The sequence below is a fragment of the Lethenteron reissneri genome, chromosome 60, assembly GCF_015708825.2.
Source record: "Lethenteron reissneri isolate LAM-NWPU_2019-01 chromosome 60, ASM1570882v1, whole genome shotgun sequence".
NCBI lineage: Eukaryota > Metazoa > Chordata > Hyperoartia > Petromyzontiformes > Petromyzontidae > Lethenteron > Lethenteron reissneri.
Window position 1 is genome coordinate 4,759,769 of NC_083838.1, and position 23,346 is coordinate 4,783,114.

The 23,346-nt window shown below is 52.9% G+C and overlaps 1 protein-coding gene and 1 long non-coding RNA gene across 2 annotated transcripts; one reads left to right on the forward strand and one right to left on the reverse strand.

Moving 5' to 3' along the window:
* Positions 1 to 745: 745 nt before the first annotated feature.
* Positions 746 to 13,339, reverse strand: LOC133357957 (cyclin-dependent kinase-like 1). The gene is made up of 8 exons (XM_061576175.1): positions 13,216 to 13,339; positions 12,311 to 12,538; positions 8,633 to 8,754; positions 6,853 to 6,925; positions 4,878 to 4,968; positions 4,088 to 4,288; positions 2,471 to 2,553; positions 746 to 1,189 (listed from the first exon to the last, which is right to left on the reverse strand). Exons 2-8 carry the CDS (start codon positions 12,524 to 12,526, stop codon positions 776 to 778), a joined length of 1,200 nt encoding a protein of 399 aa, XP_061432159.1. The 5' UTR covers positions 12,527 to 12,538; positions 13,216 to 13,339; the 3' UTR covers positions 746 to 775.
* Positions 13,340 to 15,115: 1,776 nt separating this feature from the next.
* On the forward strand, positions 15,116 to 22,030 carry LOC133358040 (uncharacterized). Its single transcript, XR_009757005.1, has 3 exons — positions 15,116 to 15,170; positions 18,052 to 18,097; positions 19,923 to 22,030. It is a non-coding gene; the product is annotated as an uncharacterized LOC133358040 (long non-coding RNA).
* Positions 22,031 to 23,346: the final 1,316 nt, after the last annotated feature.

Sequence of the window (23,346 nt, forward strand, 5' to 3'; positions counted from 1 at the left end):
AATTGCACCCACACTGGGCTCCGCGGCCGGATGTGGGACACCGCCGTTGGCGTTGCCGTTTGCGCGCCCATCGGCAGGCAGCTGACGTCGCGCGGTGGCGTCGTGGCCACCGTGCTTTTGCGCGGGGAGAAGAAAAAAAGAAAAAAAAAAAAAAAAGACCCTGCATCCACCGTAGTGGGAAGTCAGCAGTGGTTCGGTTTGCGTGGGTCGCCTCGTCCTGCCACAAGAACGTGGAATTTCCCACCGCTGGCTCGGGGGCTGTAAACAGGAGTCGAGTGCTGCGGTCCAAGCGCTCGTCGGAGCAGGGCGGAGACGCCAACGCCGAAGACGCGGGACGCGAGCGCGGCCTCGTGACGTTGTCACGGAGATAACCGCCACGCGTCAGCCGCAATGCGCCCGCTTCTCATCGGATCCCGCAAGCCGAGCGGGTGGGGGTTGCAAGCGGTTGCGAGCGGGGAGGGGGGGTGTTCATCTCCGGTAGAGGCGGCGGGTCGAGTCGGGGGCATTCCGTCGGACGGGGCGAGCGAGACCTCAGTGGACCAGGGACGAGCGGTGGCCCTGGTGGGTGGTGGGTGGCGGTGGTGGTGGTGGTGGCGGCGGGGTGGTGGCGACGGTGGTGGTGACGGCGGTGGTGGCGACGGTGGTGGTGGCGGTGACGGTGGTGGCGGTGACGGTGGTGGTGGCGATGGTGGTGACAGCGGCGGTGGTGGTGACGGTGGCGGCGGCGGTGGGTCGCGGTGGTGGCGACGGTGGTGATGACGGTGGGCCACTTCCTCTACGACTTGGGCGCCCGCATGAACGGGGTGAGGCAGAGCGGCGGTGTGGGCGGCGTGGGCGGCGCGGGCGGCTGCGGTGACGAGGACGCCGCGTGGGCCGCGTGCGCCGCGTTCGGCGCGTTGATGTCCGGCAGCCGGTGGTTGTCGTACTTGTTGCCGTTGCCGCCGGCGTTGTTGCCGTTGTGACGTGCGGCCCCGCCGCCGCCGCCATGCGTCTTCTTGCCGCCGTGCGCGACCAGCGGCAGGCGGCCGTGCCGCTCGGAGCGCCGCCGCTCGCCGTCCCGCTCCGCCAGGTAGGGGTGGCCCAGGAGGCCGTCGCAGGCCGCACGGTCGGCCGGGTCCATCTCCAGGCAGCCGCGCATGAAGGAGAGCGCCGCGGGCGACGCGCAAGGAAAGCGCGAATCCAGCGGCTCCTGGCAGCGCGAGACGCGCCGGAGGGGCAGGACGGAGAAAGCGTGAGAGGTGGAACGCGACAGCTGCTGCCGTGCTTGCGTTAGGTGTTCACTACCTCGCCTGGTGTGCAGGAGGTCGGGGTTTGATCCTGACCCTGACGCCTGCTGCTGTATATTTGGAGTTTGCGTGTCTCTCTCTCATCATCATTACGGTGGCTAGGAGATGTTAACTACCTCGCCTGGTATACAGGAGGTCGGGGGTTCGCGTGAATTTTTTCTCCGGGTCCTCAAATTTTTCCCTCCACATTTAGAAACATGCGTTTAGACTATTTAGATTATTTTGGCTGCGATAAATGTCCAAATGATGGGCCACTTTGTTGAGCTATCATTTGTGGCCAGGTCGCTTTTGAACAATAAGTGAATACCTCAGTGGACTGGTAGGATGGGGATTGTTTAGTTTTACTTATATGTGTTTTGGTGATTTGTTTACCTTTATTGTACTTTTCACTCTCATTGTGTTTTTGTACTGTTTGTTGTTGTTAACATTCTTACCGTGCCCCAACTGGACATCCGTGAAACATCAGATTCCTCCACGATAAATACAATATTCTCATTCTGAAGTGTAATGTCACTTTTTAGAAACAAGCCAGCGCTGAACTTTAACTACAAACTATTCGTTATTTGTGACACTACAACAGACCTAACCGTCTACCGCCTATGACCACATCGCCCACAATGGGTCTGGTCTCATCCGATCTTAATTCTGGGAGCCTTACTCGGTAGGGCCCCACTGAGCCGTGTGGCTCTTCTTCAGAAGCGACTTGGCTATCACAAAAGATATCAGCACAACGAAAGTGGCTTATCGTCGTGTGGACATGTACAGCAGCCGAATGCTCTCAACGCGTGACGGTGATTCTAGATGTGGATGGAAAAAACTGGAGGACACGGAGAAGAATCCACGCGACCACGGGGAGAGAGAGAGACTCCAAATAGAAAGCAGGGGTCGGGATCGAAGCCACGGCCTCCTGTACACCAGGCGAGGTAGTTACCATTTCGTAGCCACCATGATGAGAGAGAGACACGGAAACTCCAAATATACAACAGCGGTCTGGGTCGGGATCGAACCCACGACCTCCTGTACACCAGGCGAGGTAGTTAACATCTCCGAGCCACCTTGATGATGATGAGAGAGACACGCAAACTCCAAATATAGAACAGGGGTCAGCGTCTGGATCGAACCCACAACCTCCTGTATACGAGGAGAGGTAGTTAACATCTCGAGGTGTCTCTGTGTCCACCCACCCGTGTCTCAGGCTCAGGGATGCTCAGCCCGCTGAAGAACTGGTTCGAGCTGAAGATCTGCTGGTGTCGTGGAATGAGGTCTCCTGAAGGACAACGTTTGATCACTCGGTCATTCACTCAGTCCGTCATTCTCAACCGACGACTGCACTAAAGCTCCCAGGCGAAGGGCGGGGGGGGGGGGGACAATGACCCGCGACCTCCGCAAATTTCGCGGTCCAGATTAAAACGAGCTATCGGTAAAAAATAAATATGTAATATTAAATAATAATGAAAACGAGCGAATGGAGAATTTGTCAGCATCTCAAGAATCCAACGACGGCCGTGCAGTATCCGCGTAGCAACGATGAAAAATGTACGCGCGAGTGTGTGAGCGTGCTAGCGAGCGTGGCAGTGTGCGAGCGCGTGTGCTAGCGAGCGTGGCAGTGTGCGAGCGCGTGTGCTCGTGTGCTAGCGTGCTCGCGTGTGAGCTAGCGAGGGTGCTAGCGAGCGTGGCAGTGTGCGAGCGCGTGTGCTCGTGTGCTAGCGTGCTCGCGTGCGAGCTAGCGAGCGTGCTAGCGTGCGTGCTAGCGAGCGTGGCAGTGTGTGAGCGCGTGTGCTAGCGAGCTAGCGTGCGTGCTAGCGAGCGTGGCAGTGTGTGAGCGCGTGTGCTAGCGTGCTAGCGTGCGTGCTAGCGAGCGTGGCAGTGTGTGAGCGCGTGTGCTAGCGTGCTAGCGTGCGTGCTAGCGAGCGTGGCAGTGTGTGAGCGCGTGTGCTAGCGTGCGTGCTAGCGAGCGTGGCAGTGTGTGAGCGCGTGTGCTAGCGTGCTAGCGTGCGTGCTAGCGAGCGTGGCAGTGTGTGAGCGCGTGTGCTAGCGTGCGTGCTAGCGAGCGCGGCAGCGTGAGAGCACGTGTGCTAGCGTGCTAGCGTGCGTGCTAGCGAGCGTGGCAGTGTGTGAGCGCATGTGCTAGCGTGCTAGCGTGCGTGCTAGCGAGCGTGGCAGTGTGTGAGCGCGTGTGCTAGCGTGCTGGCGTGCGTGCTAGCGAGCGTGGCAGTGTGCTCGCGTGCGAGCTAGCGAGCGTGCTAGCGAGCGTGTCAGTGTGCGAGCGCATGTGCTACCGTGTGAGCGAGCGAGCGAGCGTGCTCGCGAGCGTGTCAGTGTGCGAGCGCATGTGCTACCGTGTGAGCGAGCGAGCGAGCGTGCTAGCGAGCATGGCAGTGTGCGAGCGCATGTGCTACCGTGTGAGCGAGCGAGCGTGCTCGCGAGCGTGTCAGTGTGCGAGCGCATGTGCTACCGTGTGAGCGAGCGAGCGAGCGTGCTAGCGAGCGTGGCAGTGTGCGAGCGCATGTGCTACAGTGTGAGCGAGCGAGCGAGCGTGCTCGCGAGCGTGTCAGTGTGCGAGCGCGTGTGCTAGCGAGCGAGCTAGCGAGGGTGCTAGCGAGCGTGTCAGTGTGCGAGCGCGTGTGCTAGCGTGCGAGCTAGCGAGCGAGCTAGCGAGGGTGCTAGCGAGCGTGTCAGTGTGCGAGCGCGTGTGCTAGCGTGCGAGCTAGCGAGCGAGCTAGCGAGGGTGCTAGCGAGCGTGTCAGTGTGCGAGCGCGTGTGCTAGCGTGCGAGCTAGTTAGCGAGCGTGCGTGTCCGACCCTGCGTCGTGCGGATGAGGTGCAGCTGATCGACGTCCGATCGGCCCGGCCACAGAGGCTCCCCGGCCAGGAGCTCGGCGAAGACGCAGCCCAGCGCCCACACGTCGACCGCCGGTCCGTACTGCGTGTCGCCCACCAGCAGCTCGGGGGCACGGTACCAGCGCGTCGCCACGTAGTCCGTGTACTCGTCACCCGGTCTCGCTACAACAAGCATATAGCATTAGCTTGTGGGGCGAGTGCCATTAGCGCGTAGCGCCTATGTACCGTGCGCATGTTGAACTTCTTTCGCGTCGTACGTGCTGATCAGAAGTGCAGGGAAAGGACAGCAGACGAAATACATGAAGCGGTTCTTCTACGGAAATGAGTTTCCGATCTAGATGATGATTTAAAATTGCCAACTAGCTCCAAGTGGCTTCCTAATGTCGGAAGGAAGAGGCGTTCCAGACGGCCGCAGAAGCGCATCTGAAAGCGCTGATGCGGTGACCACCGTCTTTGTTTGATGAATGTTGGCACGGCACACGATGGGGTTGGGTTGCGGCGATGTTTTACACATCGCACCAGGTACTCATCATTTGAGGTCGAGTCGACCTAGCGGAGGCCCAGGACCGGTTCAAATAATCGTCACTGGTGTTGGCCGTGAGCGCGAATCGAACTCGGGTCGCCGGGTTTGTCGTGCAGTGCGCTAACCGCTGCACCACCGCTCCCCACAGGGTGAGTGTGTGTGTGTGTGCGTGCGTGTGTGCGTGCGTGCGCGTGCGTGCGTGTGTGTGCATGCGTGCAGGAAACTCACTTAGCATGCGGGCAAAGCCAAAGTCACAGAGTTTGATGATTCCTTGCTTGGTCACCAGGATGTTCTCTGGCTTCACGTCACGGTGGATGCACTGCCACGGCAAATACGCACCGAACGTCAACACGGCGTGGCAACATGGCAACACGGCAACACGGCAACACGGCGTGGCAACACGTCAACACGGCGTGGCAACACGGCAACACGGCAACATGTCAACACGGCGTGGCAACACGTCAACACGGCGTGGCAACACGGCAACACGGCGTGGCAACACGGCAACATGTCAACACGGCGTGGCAACACGTCAACACGGCGTGGCAACACGGCAACACGGCGTGGCAACACGGCAACACGGCGTGGCAACACGGCAACACGGCGTGGCAACACGGCAACACGGCGTGGCAACACGGCAACACGGCGTGCCAACACGGCAACACGGCGTGGCAACACGTCAACACGGCGTGGCAACACGGCAACACGGCGTGGCAACACGGCAACACGGCGTGGCAACACGGCAACACGGCGTGGCAACACGGCAACACGGCGTGGCAACACGGCAACACGGCGTGCCAACACGGCAACACGGCGTGGCAACACGGCAACACGGCGTGGCAACACGGCAACACGGCGTGGCAACACGGCAACACGGCGTGGCAACACGGCAACACGGCGTGGCAACACGGCAACACGGCGTGGCAACACGACAACACGGCGTGGCAACACGGCAACACGGCGTGGCAACACGGCAACACGGCGTGGCAACACGGCAACACGGCGTGCCAACACGGCAACACGGCGCGCCAACACGGCAACACGGCGTGCCAACACGGCAACACGGCGCGCCAACACGGCGCGACAGCTACCCACGCCCGCCGCTCCACCACGCCGTCACCGTCACCGCAGATCACCGCCGTTGCTGCCTTCACTGGCAAGCGGCGGCCGCTCGCTCCTGGAAAGTTCTCGCAGCAGGCGGCGACGTCGCTGCGACGTGCAGTCCCAAAGTCGCTTTTTACGTTTCATCGGCCGTTTTAAGCCGGAGAACAGGGGTGAGAATGGACTAATTACACGCGGAAGGGCGCCCCCCAGTTAGGAATCGAACCCGAGGCCGTCGTGCTGCGAGGCACGAGCGTGACCACTGCGCCACCCTGCCACCGTGATTGTCAAGAGCTGGAATTTAGCCAAATTATGCGAAACCGAAATTGTATCTCGTAGTTAGTTTTTTTTGTAGTCATTGCTGACCTGGATAAGAGATCAACTACCTATACTTCAGAGGCTGGTTCATGATGATCATGTGATGCTAATGCTGCTGATACTGCTGATGATGCTGCTGCTGATGATGCTGCTGCTGATGATGATGATCATAATAATGGTGAAGCCATTGTTGATTGGGGCGTCACGGTGGCTAGGAGATGTTAACGACCTCGCTTGGTGTGCAGGAGGTTGTGGGTTCGATCCCGACCCTGACGTCTGCTGTGTATTGGAGTCCTCCGGTTTCTCCCTCCACATTTAGACTCAACATGCGTTTAGAGTATTCGGCTGCGGTAAGTTTCCACGTAACGATAAGCCACTTCGTTGGGCTATCATTTGTGATTGCCAGGCCACTTCTAGGTAAAATAAAAGTATTTTTAAAAGTAGTTTTACTGCTGATAAGGATGCTGATAATGCGGACTGCAGATGAAGAAGATACGGATGTTGCTGCGACTGCTGATGATGCTACAGCTGCTGTTAAGAATTATTTTGTCTCTACCGCTGATGCTACTACTACTGCTGCTGCAGATACAGCTTCTTATGCCCGATTATGCAAATGCTGCTGATGATGAAGATGCAACTGCTGCCGATGCTGCTGAAGATGCTGCTATTGCTGCTGATGAAACCTGCTGCCGATGCCGCTACAATAGCCGACGTCCCCTGCTACTGCTGCTGCTGATGATGCTGATGCTGCTGAAAGCTCTCACTGTGTGCCGGAGAGACGTACGTTGTGCTGGTGACAGAAGCCGACCGCCTGCAGAGTCTGGAACAAGATGTTCTTCACTTGGGGCTCGGGGACCCTGCAGGGAGACAAGGACATGGGGGTCTGTTAGAGCAGCGCTGGCCACAAGAGTGCGGTCATCGCAGCAGCAGCAGCGGCAGCGGCAGCAGCGGAAGCAGCAGCAGCGGCAGCAGCAGCAGCGGCAGCGGCAGCAGCAGCAGCGGCAGCGGTGGCAGCAGCGGCAGCAGCAGCAGCGGCAGAGGCAGCAGCAGCGGCAGCAGCAGCAGCAGCAGCAGTAGCAGCAGCGGCAGCAGCAGCAGTAGCAGCAGCAGCAGTAGCAGCAGTAGCAGCAGCAGCAGTAGCAGCAGTAGCAGCAGCGGCAGCAGCAGCAGTAGCAGCAGCAGCAGTAGCAGCAGTAGCAGCAGCGGCAGCAGCAGCAGTAGCAGCAGCAGCAGTAGCAGCAGTAGCAGCAGCGGCAGCAGCGGCAGCAGCAGCAGTAGCAGCGGTAGCAGCGGCAGCAGCGGCAGAGGCAGCAGCAGCGGCAGCGGCAGCAGCAGCAGCGGCAGCAGCGGCAGCAGCAGCAGTAGCAGCAGCAGCAGTGGCAGCAGCAGCAGCAGTAGCAGCAGCAGTGGCAGCAGCAGCAGCGGCAGCAGCAGCAGCAGCGGCAGCAGCAGTAGCAGCGGCGGCTTTTGGGTGGCCATCGAACAAAGACGGTCACTGCTGCATCGCGCGGCGCTTTCAGATGTGGCTTCTGTGGCCGTCTGGAAGGCTCTGCCGTCCGATATTAGGAAGTCACTGGAGCTATATGGCACTTTTAAACCATCATCTCGGCTGACGAACTCATTCCTTCAGAACTGCTTTTTGTGTTTGGTTTGTTATCCTTCCCGCGCACCTTCCGTTCGCACAGTTGGCTACGTACCGTGCAAAAGAAGTTCAACATACACACACACACCTTCATAGGTGCTCTCTAACAGCACTTGCCCCAAATGTCTGTTAAGACTATACGGGGGATCTTTGTCTTCGTGCGTGTGTGCGTATGCGTGTCGGGGAGCGGTGGCACGGCACTTGGCGTCAGAGGTCGCAAACGGGTTTTGATTCCTTACCCGTACCCGGCCGCACCAGGGTCGCAAACGGCTACCCGTACCCGTATCTGGCTGGGTACGGGTAGCCGGGTATTGGGTAGGGTACGGGTATCGGGTACCCGGTTGCGACCTCTGCTTGGCATGCTGCGCTACGAACCCGGCGACCCGAGTTCGATTCCCGCCCACGGCCAACACCGGCGACGATTACCTAAACCGATCCTGGACCTCCCCTAGGTTGACTCAACCTCAAATGAGCACCTGGTGCAGTGTGTAAACATCGTCACTGGGGAGACAAAGGCGGCCCGGCGTGGTGTTGGCCACCCACCCCCTCGTGTGCCGTGCCGGCCTTCATAGGTGCTACTCGCTAACAGCACTTGCCCCAACAGCCTCTTGCAGGCTACACGGGGGATCTTTGTCTTTTGTATATGTGTGTGTGTAGATGAGTGGTGCTAGCCACCCACCCCCTCGTGTGCCGTGCCGGTCTTCATTGCTACTCGCTAACAGCACTTGCCCCAACAGCCTCTTGCAGGCTACACGGGGGATCTTTGTCTTTTGTATATGTGTGTGTGTGTGTTCATGCGTGGTGCTGGCCACCCACCCCCTCGTGTGCCGTGCCGGCCTTTATAGGTGCTACTCGCTAACAGCACTTGCCCCAACAGCCTCTTGCAGGCTACACGGGGGATCTTTGCCTTTGGTGTGTTTACCCGTGGGGGTGTTTGTCCAGCTCGTTGAGGACCGTGTGGTCGCAGTACTCGAACACGAGGTGGAGCCTTCTCTTCTTGCGGAAGACCTCAAGGAGATTCACCAGGTTTGGATGCTTGAGTTGCTGGAGGCGAGAGGGTGCAAAGCAACGTTCAAACGCACGGCATCGTTGTCTGGAGACCCCGCCAGGGACAGCTCTCTCTGTCTGTGTCTGTCTGTCAGTGTCTGTCTGTGTCTGTCTGTCTGTGTCTGTCTGTCTGTGTCTGTCTGTGTCTGTCTGTCAGTGTCTGTCTGTGTCTGTCTGTCAGTGTCTGTCTGTGTCTGTCTGTCAGTGTCTGTCTGTCAGTGTCTGTCTGTGTCTGTCTGTCAGTGTCTGTCAGTGTCTGTCTGTCAGTGTCTGTCAGTGTCTGTCTGTCAGTGTCTGTCTGTCAGTGTCTGTCAGTGTCTGTCTGTCAGTGTCTGTCAGTGTCTGTCAGTGTCTGTCTGTCAGTGTCTGTCAGTGTCTGTCTGTCAGTGTCTGCCAGTGTCTCTCTGCCAGTGTCTGTCTGTGTCTGTCTGTCTGTGTCTGTCAGTGTCTGTCTGTCAGTGTCTGTCTGTCTGTGTCTGTCTGTCTGTGTCTGTCTCTGTCTGTCAGTGTCTGTCTGTCAGTGTCGGTCTGTCAGTGTCTGTTTGTCAGTGTCTGTCTGTCAGTGTCTAGAGACTCTGTCAGTGTCTGTCTGTCAGTGTCTGTCTGTCTGTGTCTGTCTGTCTGTGTCTGTCTGTGTCTGTCTGTGTCTGTCTGTCAGTGTCTCTCTGTCAGTGTCTGTCTGTCAGTGTCTGTCTGTCAGTGTCTGTCTGTCTGTGTCTGTCTGTCTGTGTCTGTCTGTGTCTGTCTGTCAGTGTCTCTCTGTCAGTGTCTGTATGTCTGTGTCTGTCTGTGTCTGTCTGTCAGTGTCTCTCTGTCAGTGTCTGTCTGTCTGTCAGTGTCTGGTGACCCCCTTGTGCGTGCATTTGTGGAGCTCAATGCAGGCAACGCCTGTCACAGCACACGAACACATTCACACATGGGCTGGCTAATCCGATTCCATCAACAGCCGTTGCCAGGTGGCCCCCCTCCGCTCACCGCGCTGCGGTGTCTGCTGTGCGCGGTCTTAAATAACAAGAACAAAAAAACCCCAACACAACACAACCCCACGCTCAACCTGTTTGCGCTCGGGGCACGGAGCCCACGCACAGGATGAGACGGCGTCGTCCCGTGTCTCCAGTTGCAGACGAGAGACTCCAAACAAATGAAGAGGGGGGGGGCGAGGGGAGGGGAGGAGGTTCCTTGCTGCGTTGTGGGAACGACTCGCGCCCCCCCCGTTCCGCGGCATTCACGCAAACCTCGCGGTCAACGTCACACATTCATCGTAATCACGCTTCCATACTCTCGGCCAGAGGTCGCAACCGGGTACCCGATACCCGTACCCTACCCGATACCCGGCTACCCGTACCCAGCCGAGTACGGGTAGCCATTTGCGACCCTGGTGCGGCCGGGTACGGGTACGGGTAGGCCGTGAGTCACTGGTGAGTAACTGTTTGTCACTCATTTCCCAAAGTCTTGTCTCTTCTCACAATTCAAGTTCCTAGAATCAACCCAACCGCGCCTGCAACATGGCTTCATCCCAGAGGTCGCAATCGGGTACCCGATACCCGTACTTGGCCGGGTACGGGTACTCGTTTGCGACCCTGGTGTGGCCAGATACGGGTAAGGAATCAAAACCCGTTTGCGACCTCTGCCACCCGCCCTGCAACTTGCAGACGTCTCGGAGCGGCAAAGGGTGAATGAGCGTTAGCGCGTGGGGAGAAACCGGAGCACCCGGGGAAAACCAGCGCGTGCAAGGGGGAAACACTCTATCCCATACAGACGGGACAGGCGGAGTCCACAATTTTGCTGTACCGCATTCTCCTGGGCAGCCGGGTTAAGGGTAGAAAGTTTCTTTGCAACATACGTGTGCGACAGAGGTCGCAAATGGGTTTTGATTCCTTACCCGTACCCGGCCGGGTACGGGTACGGGTACCCGTTCCCTATCCGTACCCTACCCGAAATGAGTGACAAACGGTTACTCACCAGTGACTCACGGCCTACCCGTACCCGGCCGCACCAGGGTCGCAAACGGCTACCCGTACCCGTACCCGGCCGGGTACGGGTACGGGTAGCCGGGTATCGGGTAGGGTACGGGTATCGGGTACCCGGTTGCGACCTCTGGTGTGCGATCCGACAACCCAATGCCTCCACGGTGCGCTGGATTACCGGCGTGCAAAGCCGTCACCATCACCACCGCCAGGCTCCGTGACTGCGTGACTCAGAGACCCTGCGGGTTCAAGCCCTGGGGTTGGGTGTCTTAGAGTGTCTCCAACTACTGCAGTCAGCAGCCAATGAGATTGGCTCTCTAACCCCCCCCACCACCCTCTGCACACGCCTCTCCATTGTATGATATTGAAACAGGACCCGTATCACACCATACTAATTGTAAATCGGATAAGCAGCCATACAGCCAATGAGCCTGTGGTCAAAGGTCGACTGTTGTGTCAATATGACTGAGATATCACGAGGCTCAAAATGACACCTCATTCAGTGAAATTGATGGAGTGGTCTCGCAAGAGCTACCCGGACACACAGAGCACCAAAATTGAATTTGATGACAAATAAGCTTCACAAAAGATGATTCGTTTCCATGATCATTCTCTCGGGTGTTTGTCATTGCCCGGGTGGGGGGGGGGGGGTCAATAAACACTCCGGTGTAATGGACAGGCAGCCCTGTTTGAGAGTGTTTGTCAAGTCCCGCACCAGGCCCTCTCTGTGTCTCTTCAAACACGGGCCTGCCACCTCTCCTCCACTGCCCAAAAAGAAAATCAATTCTCATATCGAGGGTTGCCGAGAGAACACGAGGCTGCAGATGGTCCGCATTTTCAGACGAGCGTCCATGCTGCGTGCAAGGGAAGGTCAGAGCTGCGGGGATGCGTGGCGAGGTTGGCATCGCTCGCCATCGAGCGCAGATGCGGTAGCTCAATTCCCACCACAGGTTCACGTGGGAAAACACTAAATTGAGACAATGCCAACTTTGTAAAACACAACAATGAAGGTGCAGCGCTCTGACCGTTCGCTTGCATCATGGAGCTGAGACTCAATCCTGAGACCCGGTCTCCTGGAGCCGAGTCTCAACCGGGACTCTGACCCTGAGACCCGGTCTCCTGGAGCCGAGTCTCAACTGAGACTCTGACCCTGAGACCCGGTCTCCTGCAGCCGAGTCTCAACCGGGACTCTGACCCTGAGACCCGGTCTCCTGGAGCCGAGTCTCAACTGAGACTCTGACCCTGAGACCCGGTCTCCTGGAGCCGAGTCTCAACCGGGACTCTGACCCTGAGACCCGGTCTCCTGGAGCCGAGTCTCAACCAAGACTCCGATTCTGAGACCCGGTCTCCTGGAGCCGAGTCTCAAACAAAACTCCGACCCTGAGACCCGGTCTCCTGGAGCCGAGTCTCAACGGAGACTCCGACCCTGAGACCCGGTCTGCTGGTGCCGAGTCCCAACCGAGACTCCGATCCTGAGACCCGGTCTCCTGGTGCCGAGTCCCAACCGAGACTCCGATCCTGAAACGCGGTCTCCAGGACCGAGCGAGTGAGTGTCTCCTCCCGTCTCCTCAACCTGCACCTCCCACCTTGAGCATGCGAATCTCGCGCAGTGCGATCTTCTTGATGAGCGGGTCCTCCTCGGACTCGACGAACTTCTTGATGGCGACGACGTGGCCCGTGTCGCGCGCGCGGCACTTGAACACGACCCCGTAGGAGCCCTCGCCGATCTTCGCCAGCTTCTCGTACTTGTCCATGGTGCTCGGTGGCTTGATGCAGCGCGCTGGGGGGCTGTCCCGGTGCATGGCTCCCACGCTCTGGGGGGGAGGGAGAGAAGCGGGGGGGGGGGGGGGGTTCAGTGTGACAACCACCGTGGCTAGGAGATGTTAACTACCTCGCCTGGTGTGCAGGAGGTCGTGGGTTCGATCCCGACCCTGACGCCTGCTGCTGTGTATTTGGAGTTTGCGTGTCTCTCTCTCTCTTCCCGTGGTCGCGTGTGTGTGTATGTGTGTGCGTATATGTGTGTATGTGTGTGTATGTATGTGTGTGTATGTGTGTGTGTGGGGAGCGGTGGTGTAGCGGTTAGCGCGCTGCGCTATGAATCTGGCGACCCGGGTTCGATTCCCGCTCACGGCTAACACCAGTGACGATTATCTGAACCGGTCCTGGGCCTCCCCTAGGTCGACCCAGCCTTAAATGCGTACCTGGTGCGGTGTGTAAACCTTACCACTAGGGAGACAAAGGCGGTCGGGCGTGGTGCTGACCACCCACCCCCTCGTGTGCCGTTCCGGCCTTCATAGGTGCTCGCTAACAGCACTTGCCCCTACAGTCTATTAAGGCTACACGGGGGATCTTTGTCTTTGTGTGAGAGCCCTTCCAACCCAGCAGTGGATGGAGCTTGCGGCTGACGACGATGCCAGCGATGATGATGATGATGATGGTGGTGGTGAGAGCGACTGCAAAGTACAAATCAGTGTGGATGCTCTCTGCTTACCGGCCCCCCCTTCTTCAGTGTCGCTCCGACATCACGGGACGACAGCTGCCATCTTCACCGTGGCGGTGAACGCGGATGGCCGCAGCTCGCGTGGTGCCGGAGTTGTTGTTGGTGGTGGTGGTAGGGAGGAGGGAGGGGGGAGGGGCTTGACGGGTGACGTCATCACGCACGCCATATAAGGAGCGTGGGTACTGTGATGACGTCATCACGCACGTTATGTAAGGCGAGTGGCCCTTCTTTGTACGTCATCACGCACGCCATGTAAGGAGCGTGGGTACTCGGATGACGTCATCACGCACGCCATGTAAGGCGAGTGGGTACTCTGATGACGTCATCACGCACGCCATGTAAGGAGCGTGGGTACTCGGATGACGTCATCACGCACGTTATGTAAGGCGAGTGGCCCTTCTTTGTACGTCATCACGCACGCCATGTAAGGAGCGTGGATACTGTGATGACGTCATCACGCACGCCATGTAAGGAGCGTGGGTACTCTGATGACGTCATCACGCACGCCATGTAAGGAGCGTGGGTACTCTGATGACGTCATCACGCACGCCATGTAAGGAGCGTGGGTACTCTGATGACGTCATCACGCACGCCATGTAAAGAGCGTGGTTCTTTTGATGACGTCATCACGAATGCCATATAAAAGTTATTGTTTTGTGATGACGTCATCACGACAATCACGCTATTTATAAGGCGTGCGTGAAGACGTCATCGCGCACGCTTTCGTGTCCAGGTGACGTCATCACGTCGCATGCCAACCCGGCTGTTGTCTAAATGACGTCATCGCGCAACACTCCAACTTGATGCTGTATATAGATGACGTCATCACGTCACATGCCAAACCGGCTGTGTGTCTAAATGACGTCATCGCGCAACACTCCAACTTGATGCTGTATATAGGTGACGTCATCACGTCACATGCCAAACCGGCTGTGTCTAAATGACGTCATCGCGCAACACTCCAACTTGATGCTGTATATAGGTGACGTCATCACGTCACATGCCAAACCGGCTGTTGTGTCTAAATGACGTCATCGCGCAACACTCCAACTTGATGCTGTATATAGGTGACGTCATCACGTCACATGCCAAACCGGCTGTGTCTAAATGACGTCATCGCGCAACTCTCCAAATTGCTGTTGTATCTAGATGACGTCATCACGTCACATCTCAATTAACAAATTAAAAAAAAACTTAAGTATTTGTCAATCATACTGTGCGGTGTCTTCAAATGGATATGTTCACGTTTACGGTGACTTACAGACCGCAGTCCACTCACTGGCATTGACTGTGTATCTTGTGTTCTCCACAGGGAATGCATTATTTGCTCCGCTGCGGGTCTCCTGCCACCGCTCTCCCATTCACATGTTTCATTGCTTCTACATGCTATTAACATGCCCTCCCTTTGTTAATGCTACCCCCTGCCCCTCCCTTTGGTGCTGCTGATCCTGCATAATGCATGGGCATAATATGACTTTGAAACCCCCCCGCCCACCTCCTACTCATTTCCCATGAATATGCTAAATTCCTCTTGATATGCACATTCTTTTGTTAAGGCGCTCTTCTTCCACCTCCAACCCAGCTTATATATAAGCTCCAAGCTTGGCAGTGTCTCATTCTTCACCTGAAGACGGCTGCTTGCATTGTAGCCGAAACGTCGTGAGAATTATTTTATTTTGTTAAGTTTTATTTTTATTATTTTATTACTTCCCTTCTACGTGATGACTTTACCGAAAGAACCAAGAAGATGAATACGTCTGTAATAGATGACGTTTCGGACGACTACTCATCAATTGCACAACATCCTCACATCGATGACGTACGCTCACACGAAGTGGGCGTGGCTTTTGTCTCGATTGACCAATGGGCGCGCGGCTTACATCGTGGGGAGGCGGCGCGCGCTGAGGAGCCAATCAGACGCGAGCTCTCTTCGTGACCGCTGCAAGGTAAGCGTGTGTTGCGCGTCAACTTCAGGCGGATTTAACTTCCATTTCTTTATAATTGTTTACGAAATGTATGTTTAACTGTCGTTGTCCAGCGTCACACCCTTTACTCTATCGCCACGCATCGTTATATATAACTAATTTGGCGCCAATAAAAAAATTTGTCGGTCTCGTAGCTTTTGCCCCTGTCGGACATGGAGAGTTAGCCGTGGGCCTACGCTAGGCTCCCGGCTTGGCTGTTTAGGCAAGGGCGGGAGGAGGCTGCCCCGTACTATTGCAGATCGTTCATGCCTCGCGCTCTTACGATGACAGGAGCTACTCTCATGTTTCGATTTAAAGCTTCTTTCGTGACTGCAGGGATTCATCTTCTTGGTTCTTTCGGTAAAGTCACGTAGAAGGGAAGTAATAAAATCATAAAAATGTATTACTTCCCTTCTACGTGACTTTACCGAACGAACCAATAAGACTACAGTACTCTCATGTATTCTGATTGTTATATGTTTTTAAAGAGGTACCCATACCTGTCAACCCATACGGTTTACCCCATATTCGTGAGTTTTCATGTCCTTACAGCTTAATTGCCGTTTCAATGCGGGCAACAAATGTTAATTCTAGATTTGAAACTTTCGTGACTGGCAAGGATTCATACGTAGGTAAAACAATGGTTTTAAAATTGTTTTATCTACGTGACTTTACCGAAAAAAACAAAGAACATAAATGTTGTTGTCTATTTGTGTTTCTCACCTTGTGATGGGACTCTGTAGGGTGATATTTATAAGGGCAGTGACCAACAAGGTCTGAATTATTCTTAGGTTTTTTCGGTAAAGTCACGTAGGTAAAAAATTAATAAAAGTAAAATACAATAAAAATCAGGTATAAATGAAATAGCAATTTTATGATTGAAAAGCAATTTCATTTATACCTGATGATGATTGCTTGTGTTGCAATCGAAACGTGATTTTTATTTTTATTTTATTTTTTATAATTTTAATTTTTTACCTCCGTGACTTTACCGAAAAAACCTAATAATATGAATCCTTGCAGTCACGAAAGCTTCAAATCTAGAAAAGGTCTGAATTGTTCTGTAGTAAGCTAGGCACTGCTAATGGGTTGACAGGGTTGTATTACGATCATGTACATTTAGTTTTGGTCTGTAGTGAGATGGGCAATGATAAGGGTTGACAGGTATGGGTACCAGAGAAGTTGCCTTCACCACTCGCTCCCCCGTCAGTTTTCAGTTTTTATTTATTTGGAATAACCCTGTGAGCCATTCGGCTCTTGATTTGGGTGAAACCGCAACAAACAATACAATTACAAGATACATTTTTAAATTTTACTATACGCAAATTGAAACATCCCCTACAAAAACAATAAAATCTTCCAGAAAAAGCACCAGTTGTTTATGCTGCGTACAAAAATGTGTGCAAAAAAAATCCCATTTTGATGTTAGCTCACAATAACAATCATAATACAATATGGATTACAATTTTAAGTATAACTCTATACTACATCAAAAAAATCGGGCTAAACTAACCCTTTCTAGAAATTACTAAAATAATGCTGTAAAAACAATGCAACTGATCATAAGAAATGTGATTGAAAGTTTACAATAGCGACATACACAACATATATTCTTCTTGGTTCTTCCGGTAAAGTCACGTAGAAGGGAAGTAATAAAATAATAAAAATAAAACAATAAAATAATTCTCACGACGTTTCGGCCACAACGCAAGCAGCCGTCCTCAGGTGAAGAACGAAACACCACCAAGCTGAGGACGGCTGCTTGCGTTGTGGCCGAAACGTCGTGAGAATTATTTTATTATGCTTTATTTTTATTATTTTATTACTTCCCTTCTACGTGACTTTACCGAAAGAACCAAGAAGATGAATCCCTGCAGTCACGAAAGCTTTAAATCGAAAAAAATATAAGCTAGCATCCTTAGCTAGCTGCATCAGTTTAATCCGAACGCCAAGGTTTCGCCACAACGCCACGCGCTGTCACTCATCGGTCTCACGCCACGTGCTTTCCACTCCACTAACTCATAGCCGGTCAACCCCTTATCAGTGTCCGACCTTATCACAGGCCAATTCAGATCTTATTGGTCACCCCGTGCCGCTTATGAATCTCAACGTTCTTCCTACAAAGTCCCACCACAAGGGAGAAACACAAACATACATTTTTCGATTTAAAGCTTTCGTCACTGCAGGGATTCATCTTCTTGGTTCTTTCGGTAAAGTCACGTAGAAGGGAAATAATAAAATAATAAAATACAACATAATAAAATAATTATCACGATGTTTCGGCCACAACGCAAGCAGCCGTCCTCAGGTGAAGAACAGGTCTGTCTCATTCAGACGCTGTCTCCGACAGACCTGTTCTTCATCTGAGGACGGCTGCTTGCGTTGTGGCCGAAACGTCGTGAGAATTGCATTTTATAATGTTTTATTTTTATTATTTAAGTATTTCCCTTCTACGTAACTTTACCGAAAGAACTAAGAAGACAGGCATTTTTTTGTTGCCCGCATTGAGAAACGGCTGTACGTCGCATGGATCTGAAAAGTCAATTCCTCTGTACAAGAATACTGGGTAAACCGAATCGGTTGGCAGGGAATGCAAACGAAGCATCGACACGCTCAGCTCGAGACATTGATCCGCCCGTGTGATTCGACACATAAGGCAAGGGTTGGTGAATGACGCAAAGATTTCTGATACGCTCAAATCCACTGTTCTTCGAGGTTAAACTTTGTTTTATTGTACCAGGTATGAAGGCCCATTGAGCTGCTATGTATCGTTTTTTTCAGAATCACAAATGGTATCTCAACGACGTGGCTTATCACTTGGATAATGTAAAGCAATAACGCTGGTATTGTTATTGCATTTCAGTGCACGGTTTCCCTTGCCGACCACAAGACGTTTCCTTAAAGTCACAGTGAGTAGGCATTTTTTTGTTGTTGTTTAACACTGACGTTATTTGACGCCGTGGTGCAAGTAATTGTCATAACATTTTAAACATTGCCCGTCATCAGTGGTGTTAATTGTCTTAACTGTTCATAGTTCGCACGTGTGTGTGTGTGTGTTTGTTTCACCGGGGCCCGTGTGTTTTTATTTTGTCACGCACTCTGAATTTGCGGGGGTTTTAATTGGCACCGGCGCCGTCTGGTGGAGTGGTTGCGTATTGCAGATTTATAAAAATAAAATAAAACACAAAAATGTTTCTCACGACGTTTCGATCGCTAGATTATATTAGGCAGTTCCACTGCTGGATTATATTTTTTCCTGCCTGAGGACGACCGCTTGTGTTGCGATCGAAACGTCGTGATAAATAATTTTTTTGATTTTAAGCTTTCGTGACTGCAGGGATTCATATTCTTGGTTCTTTCGGTAAAGTCACGTAGAAAGGAAACAATAAAATAAAAATTTTTTTTAATATTTTTATTTTATTGTTTACCGAAAGAACCAAAGAGTATGGATTCCTGCAGTCACGAAAGCTTCAAATCAAGATATTGCAGTTGTGTAACAAGCCGCAATCGTCAGAATAACCGTTTCATAACAAAAAGTAGTTCCCGCAGATTTTTTTTTTTTTATCCAGGATTTAATGTTAAGATTAAGGGTTAGGGATTGAGGATAAGAGTTTGGGGTTTAGGAATATGCTTATGGGTTCAGGGATAAAGTGACGGGTAAAGTTTAGGATTATATTTAGAGTTTACGATTCGCGTTCGGGGTGGAGGTTAAGTGGTTAGTAAGATTCATATTGCATGGGAGTTGATCGGCAGTTTTTACATGTTCGCATCGAGTTTCTATGTACGCACGTATGTTGAATTTTTTTCACACCGTATCTAGCCAACTGTGCTAATCTTAGGTGTGGGGCAAGGACGACCAACTAAACACAAAGAGCAGTTATCTAAAGAAATTAGTTTTCAAACTAGATTAGTTAAAAGTGGAGAGCTTCAGTGGCTTCCTAATGTAGTGCCATAAGAGGGGAGGGGCTGCTGGGGGCTCTGGGACCCTAGACAGATAAGCCCTTGGCGCCAGGCGCTAGGATCCCAGGCACCCCAGACAGTTAAGCCCCTTGGCTCCACCAACGGGGGGGCTGTGTGTGCTCTGTGGGATATCTGGGGGCGCACACAACCCCACCCCTCGTTGGGGACGAGGCATAAAAGGGCAGCTCCCTGGCCGATCGGGGCCAGTTGCAGCTCAAGACCCAAGACCCGCCAGCCAGCCAGCTTAGGACCCTGGACCCCCTGGTCCCGCTTGTCCTTGTAAGGGCCGGGACGCTGTGAGGGCCAGTGGTGGGACTCTGGGACTCCCGGCTCTACGTCCTTGTAAGGGCGAGTTCCGAGGAAGCCAGAGTCCAGACCCGCACCTTGGCTCGGTCGGGTCAGGTAGCCTCCCCTAGGGTAATTGTAGCCAGAGGACCCCAGAGCATAGCCAGAGTAGTGTATCTAGGCTGTGTACCTAGGCTGTGTACCTAGGCTGTGTACCTAGGCTGTAACAGAGTATCAGGACTGTTGGAGTGTTGCATTGTAATAAAGAAGTTACCTCTACAAGTGTCTCCGGAACCCATTACATTAGTATCAGAAGGAATAACGAACCAGACGGCCACAGAGTTTTGTGAGAGAGTCAGTGGACTGCTACAGGGACAGCCTGGCGAACATCTGAAACGCTGTCAGTGGCGAATGATCGAAGTGGGCAGTGCAGGGGGCGTTGTGCTGCTGTCATTCACACGTGGCGATGCATTTGTTTTTGTTGCGCAGAGATCATGACGGGCGGTGGCAAGAAGTTGGTGGACGTGGGTTACCGCGTCTTCTCGGGTTCCATGATGTTGCTCACCGTGTACGGCGGGTACCTGTGCAGCGTGCGCGTCTACCGTTACCTGCAGCGCCGCTCGCACCTGCGCGCCGAGGTTGAGCGGCTGGCGCTGGAGGATCTGAAGGAGTGAAGATGGTGGCGGGCACCCTGACGGGGGTGGGTGGGCAGAGTTCGTGACCTTTCCTGGGCGCCGAGAACGAGGCCGCCCCCTAATGTGACGCTCGCCCTTCCCTGCTGAATGTCTCCACTCGGCTCCCTTCGCCTGCGACCGGGTTTCCCCAAAGGCATTCTGAGAAGAATGTCTTAACCAAGATTCAAGTTCTCCCAGATGGACACATCATCGTTGTCATTGTCAACATCATCATACACCTCTCAGATGTGTTTTGAGATTGTGCCGCACTAAAACGTCGGGCATCACGCGAAACAACATGCGCTACAACCCAAACATATCGGAGAGCTGTACAACACAATCACGAAAACCTACACGGTTGTATTATTGTCTTCGATATAATAATAATATATTGACAATTACTTAACCAGAAAATTCTCCACGAGTCCTGCTTGCTTGGGATATTTGGCGAATGGCTTCTTTTGAGTAGTCTTGCTTTGTTTGTGAGTGTACCAGAGTGGGATGCTGCCAAGGTGTAAGGGGACTTACAATCTACAGTTCGCCGGTTCGATTCAATCCCACGGCGCGGCAGTTGAAACAATGGCGCCGGTTTCTTAAATTAGCCACCTCTTCTTTGTTCTTTCGGTAAAGTCACGTAGAAGGGAAATAATAAAATAATAAAAATTAAACATAATTAAATACAATTCTCACGACGTTTCGGCCACAACGCAAGCAGCCGTCCTCAGGTGAAGAACAACAGGTCTGTCGGAAAGACAGCGTCTGAATGAACACGACCAAGCTTGGCAGCGTATATATTTAAGCTGGGTTACGTGACTTTACCGAAAGAACCAAGAAGATGAATCCCTGCAGTCACGAAAGCTTTAAATCGAAATTTACCCACCTCTGTCCATCAAGCAGCATAAATGGGTAAACCACAGTTGATCGGCAGGTTGCATGCGGTGAAAAAAATATGGCTATCCCCTACCCAGGGCCACCACGGTGGCGAGATGTTAACTACCTCGCTAGGTATACAGGAGGTCGTGGGTTCGATCTTGACCCTGACGCCTGCTGTGTATTTGGAGTGTGCACGTTCTATCTCCCCGTGGTTGTTTGGATTTTTCTCCAGGTCCTCCGGTTTTCCCCTCCACGTTTAGAATCAACGTGCTTTTAGAGTAATTGGCTCCTATAAATTTCCACGTGATACGCCACTTCGTTGAGCTATGATTTGTGATGACCAGGTCGCTTCTAAAAAAATAGCTGTATAGCTCAGTGGGGCCTTACCTGGTAAAATAAAAAAAAACTTTTATGCTTCCAAGACATCTGACCAGTGTGGAAGAATAGGACAAATATCCTCAAGAGTTGTGCAAAGTCACGCTGAAATTCTGCTTCACAGAAGGCCTGTCAGAAACCTGCTGGACATGCTGCCATTGTAGCTTCACAGCTTATCAAGTACACGTCGTGCCCTTTATAAATCCACCGCTGGATGTGGCCTCTGCATGCCTTACGGATTGTGAGGTCATTTACCCATACTTTACCACGCTGGTCTTGTGGAAATGTGGGGAGCAAAAATGTACAAAATAACCGTGAATTTTACTGCACTGCCTGCCACATGGTCCTGCAGCCGACTGTGGCAACCTGGTGTGCATATTAGTTACTCATCTGAGCACTATCCATGCCCGGTTGTGCTTAGCTTCCAAGATATTTGTTGGAAGAGCGAATGCCGATAGGATCTCTCGTGGCGACGCTAGGGATCTGTGGTTAAAAATATTTGCGGAAAGCCAGGGTTTCGTATTAATGTATCAAGTGTGATTGATACACAATCACCACACGACCATCCAGAACTGAACTCTGGACGAAAATTATTCCTTTCTCATCTCCTGAACTGTGTACTGTAAGTATACGTTCTCTGTCATTGGTTTTGCTAATAAACATAACTTAATGGGAGATATTCTTTCTGATTTTATTTCTTTACGATGTTATTCTCAATATTGGTTGCATTTATGCGTATCTTATGATGGTCCGTTGACTTGTACCATATGGCCACTAATAAATCCTTTTACTGGTAGGAACCTCCTGGATACACCAGCCCACAGGGAATTATTGTGTCCGTCCATCGTGCATCCAAAAATAGGAGGGGTGGGGCTGGGTGGAGAAGGGAGGGTGGGGAGGGAGGGTGGGGTGGGGCTGGGTTGGGAGGGTGGGGCTGGGAGGGGTGGGGCTGGGTTGGGAGGGGCTGGTCACCCCGTGGTGCCCTTATAAAACTCAACGTTTAACCTACTCACGCCGGCTTGTGCCCGCCCTCACAGTCGGCCATATTTGCGGAATACACCACGCCGCCGTTGACCCTGCAGGCCATTGACCGAGCAACCCAACGTTCCTACCAGCTCCCTCCGCAGGAATGTGTTTGTGCCACCTGCCTTATCAAATTGCTTACACTACTGGTAACCTTTAAGATAGTTTTGGGAATGCATGGTCCATGAATTCATATGGCCCATAGCCACGTGTGCAGCCTACCACTCTCAAAGGACCCACTATCTCAACATGTTATTTTACCAGGTAAGGCCCACTGAGCCATATAGGTCTTTTCAGAAGCGTCCTGACCAGCGCAACAAAGTGGCTTATCACGTCAGAATTTATAGCAGCCAAATACGTTGAACGCATGTTTCTAAATGCGGAGGAAAACCCGGAGGACCTGGAGAAAAATCCACGTGACCACGGGGGAAGAGAGAGAGAGAGAGAGAGATAAAAAGTCGACCCCAAATATACAGACGTTGGGGTCGGGATCAAACCCACGACCTCCAGGCGAGGTAGTTAACATCGCCACCGGATCGTCCCAATCTATCCACTCCTGCGAGCATCCTGGCAGCAACGCTAATTTTAGCGCCCTTGTCGCCTCGTCTTTTTTAAATCCTTTATATTAAGTTCGCTTGCTTGCTTGCGTGCTTGCTTGCTTACGAACGTGCAAATCTTTCGGTCGTTTTTTAACCCACTTCCCGTGATCCAATCGAGCTGACATTTTCCACACAGACTCGTTGTGCGTGACAATTAATGTTAGTGAAAATTTTTTTCCAAAATTTTACACTTTTTAGGACTAAAATATTATATTTAATTACCAATTGCTTAATGGTGCATTGCAATCATCTGACCCATAGGTGGCAGCCATCTCAAGCCAACGGACGAGAGGACTCTAGCCGCCACGCATATAAAGGATTTATAGGGAAAAACTTTGTTTTTACGGGTTTACTTGTAAGTAGTTGTGA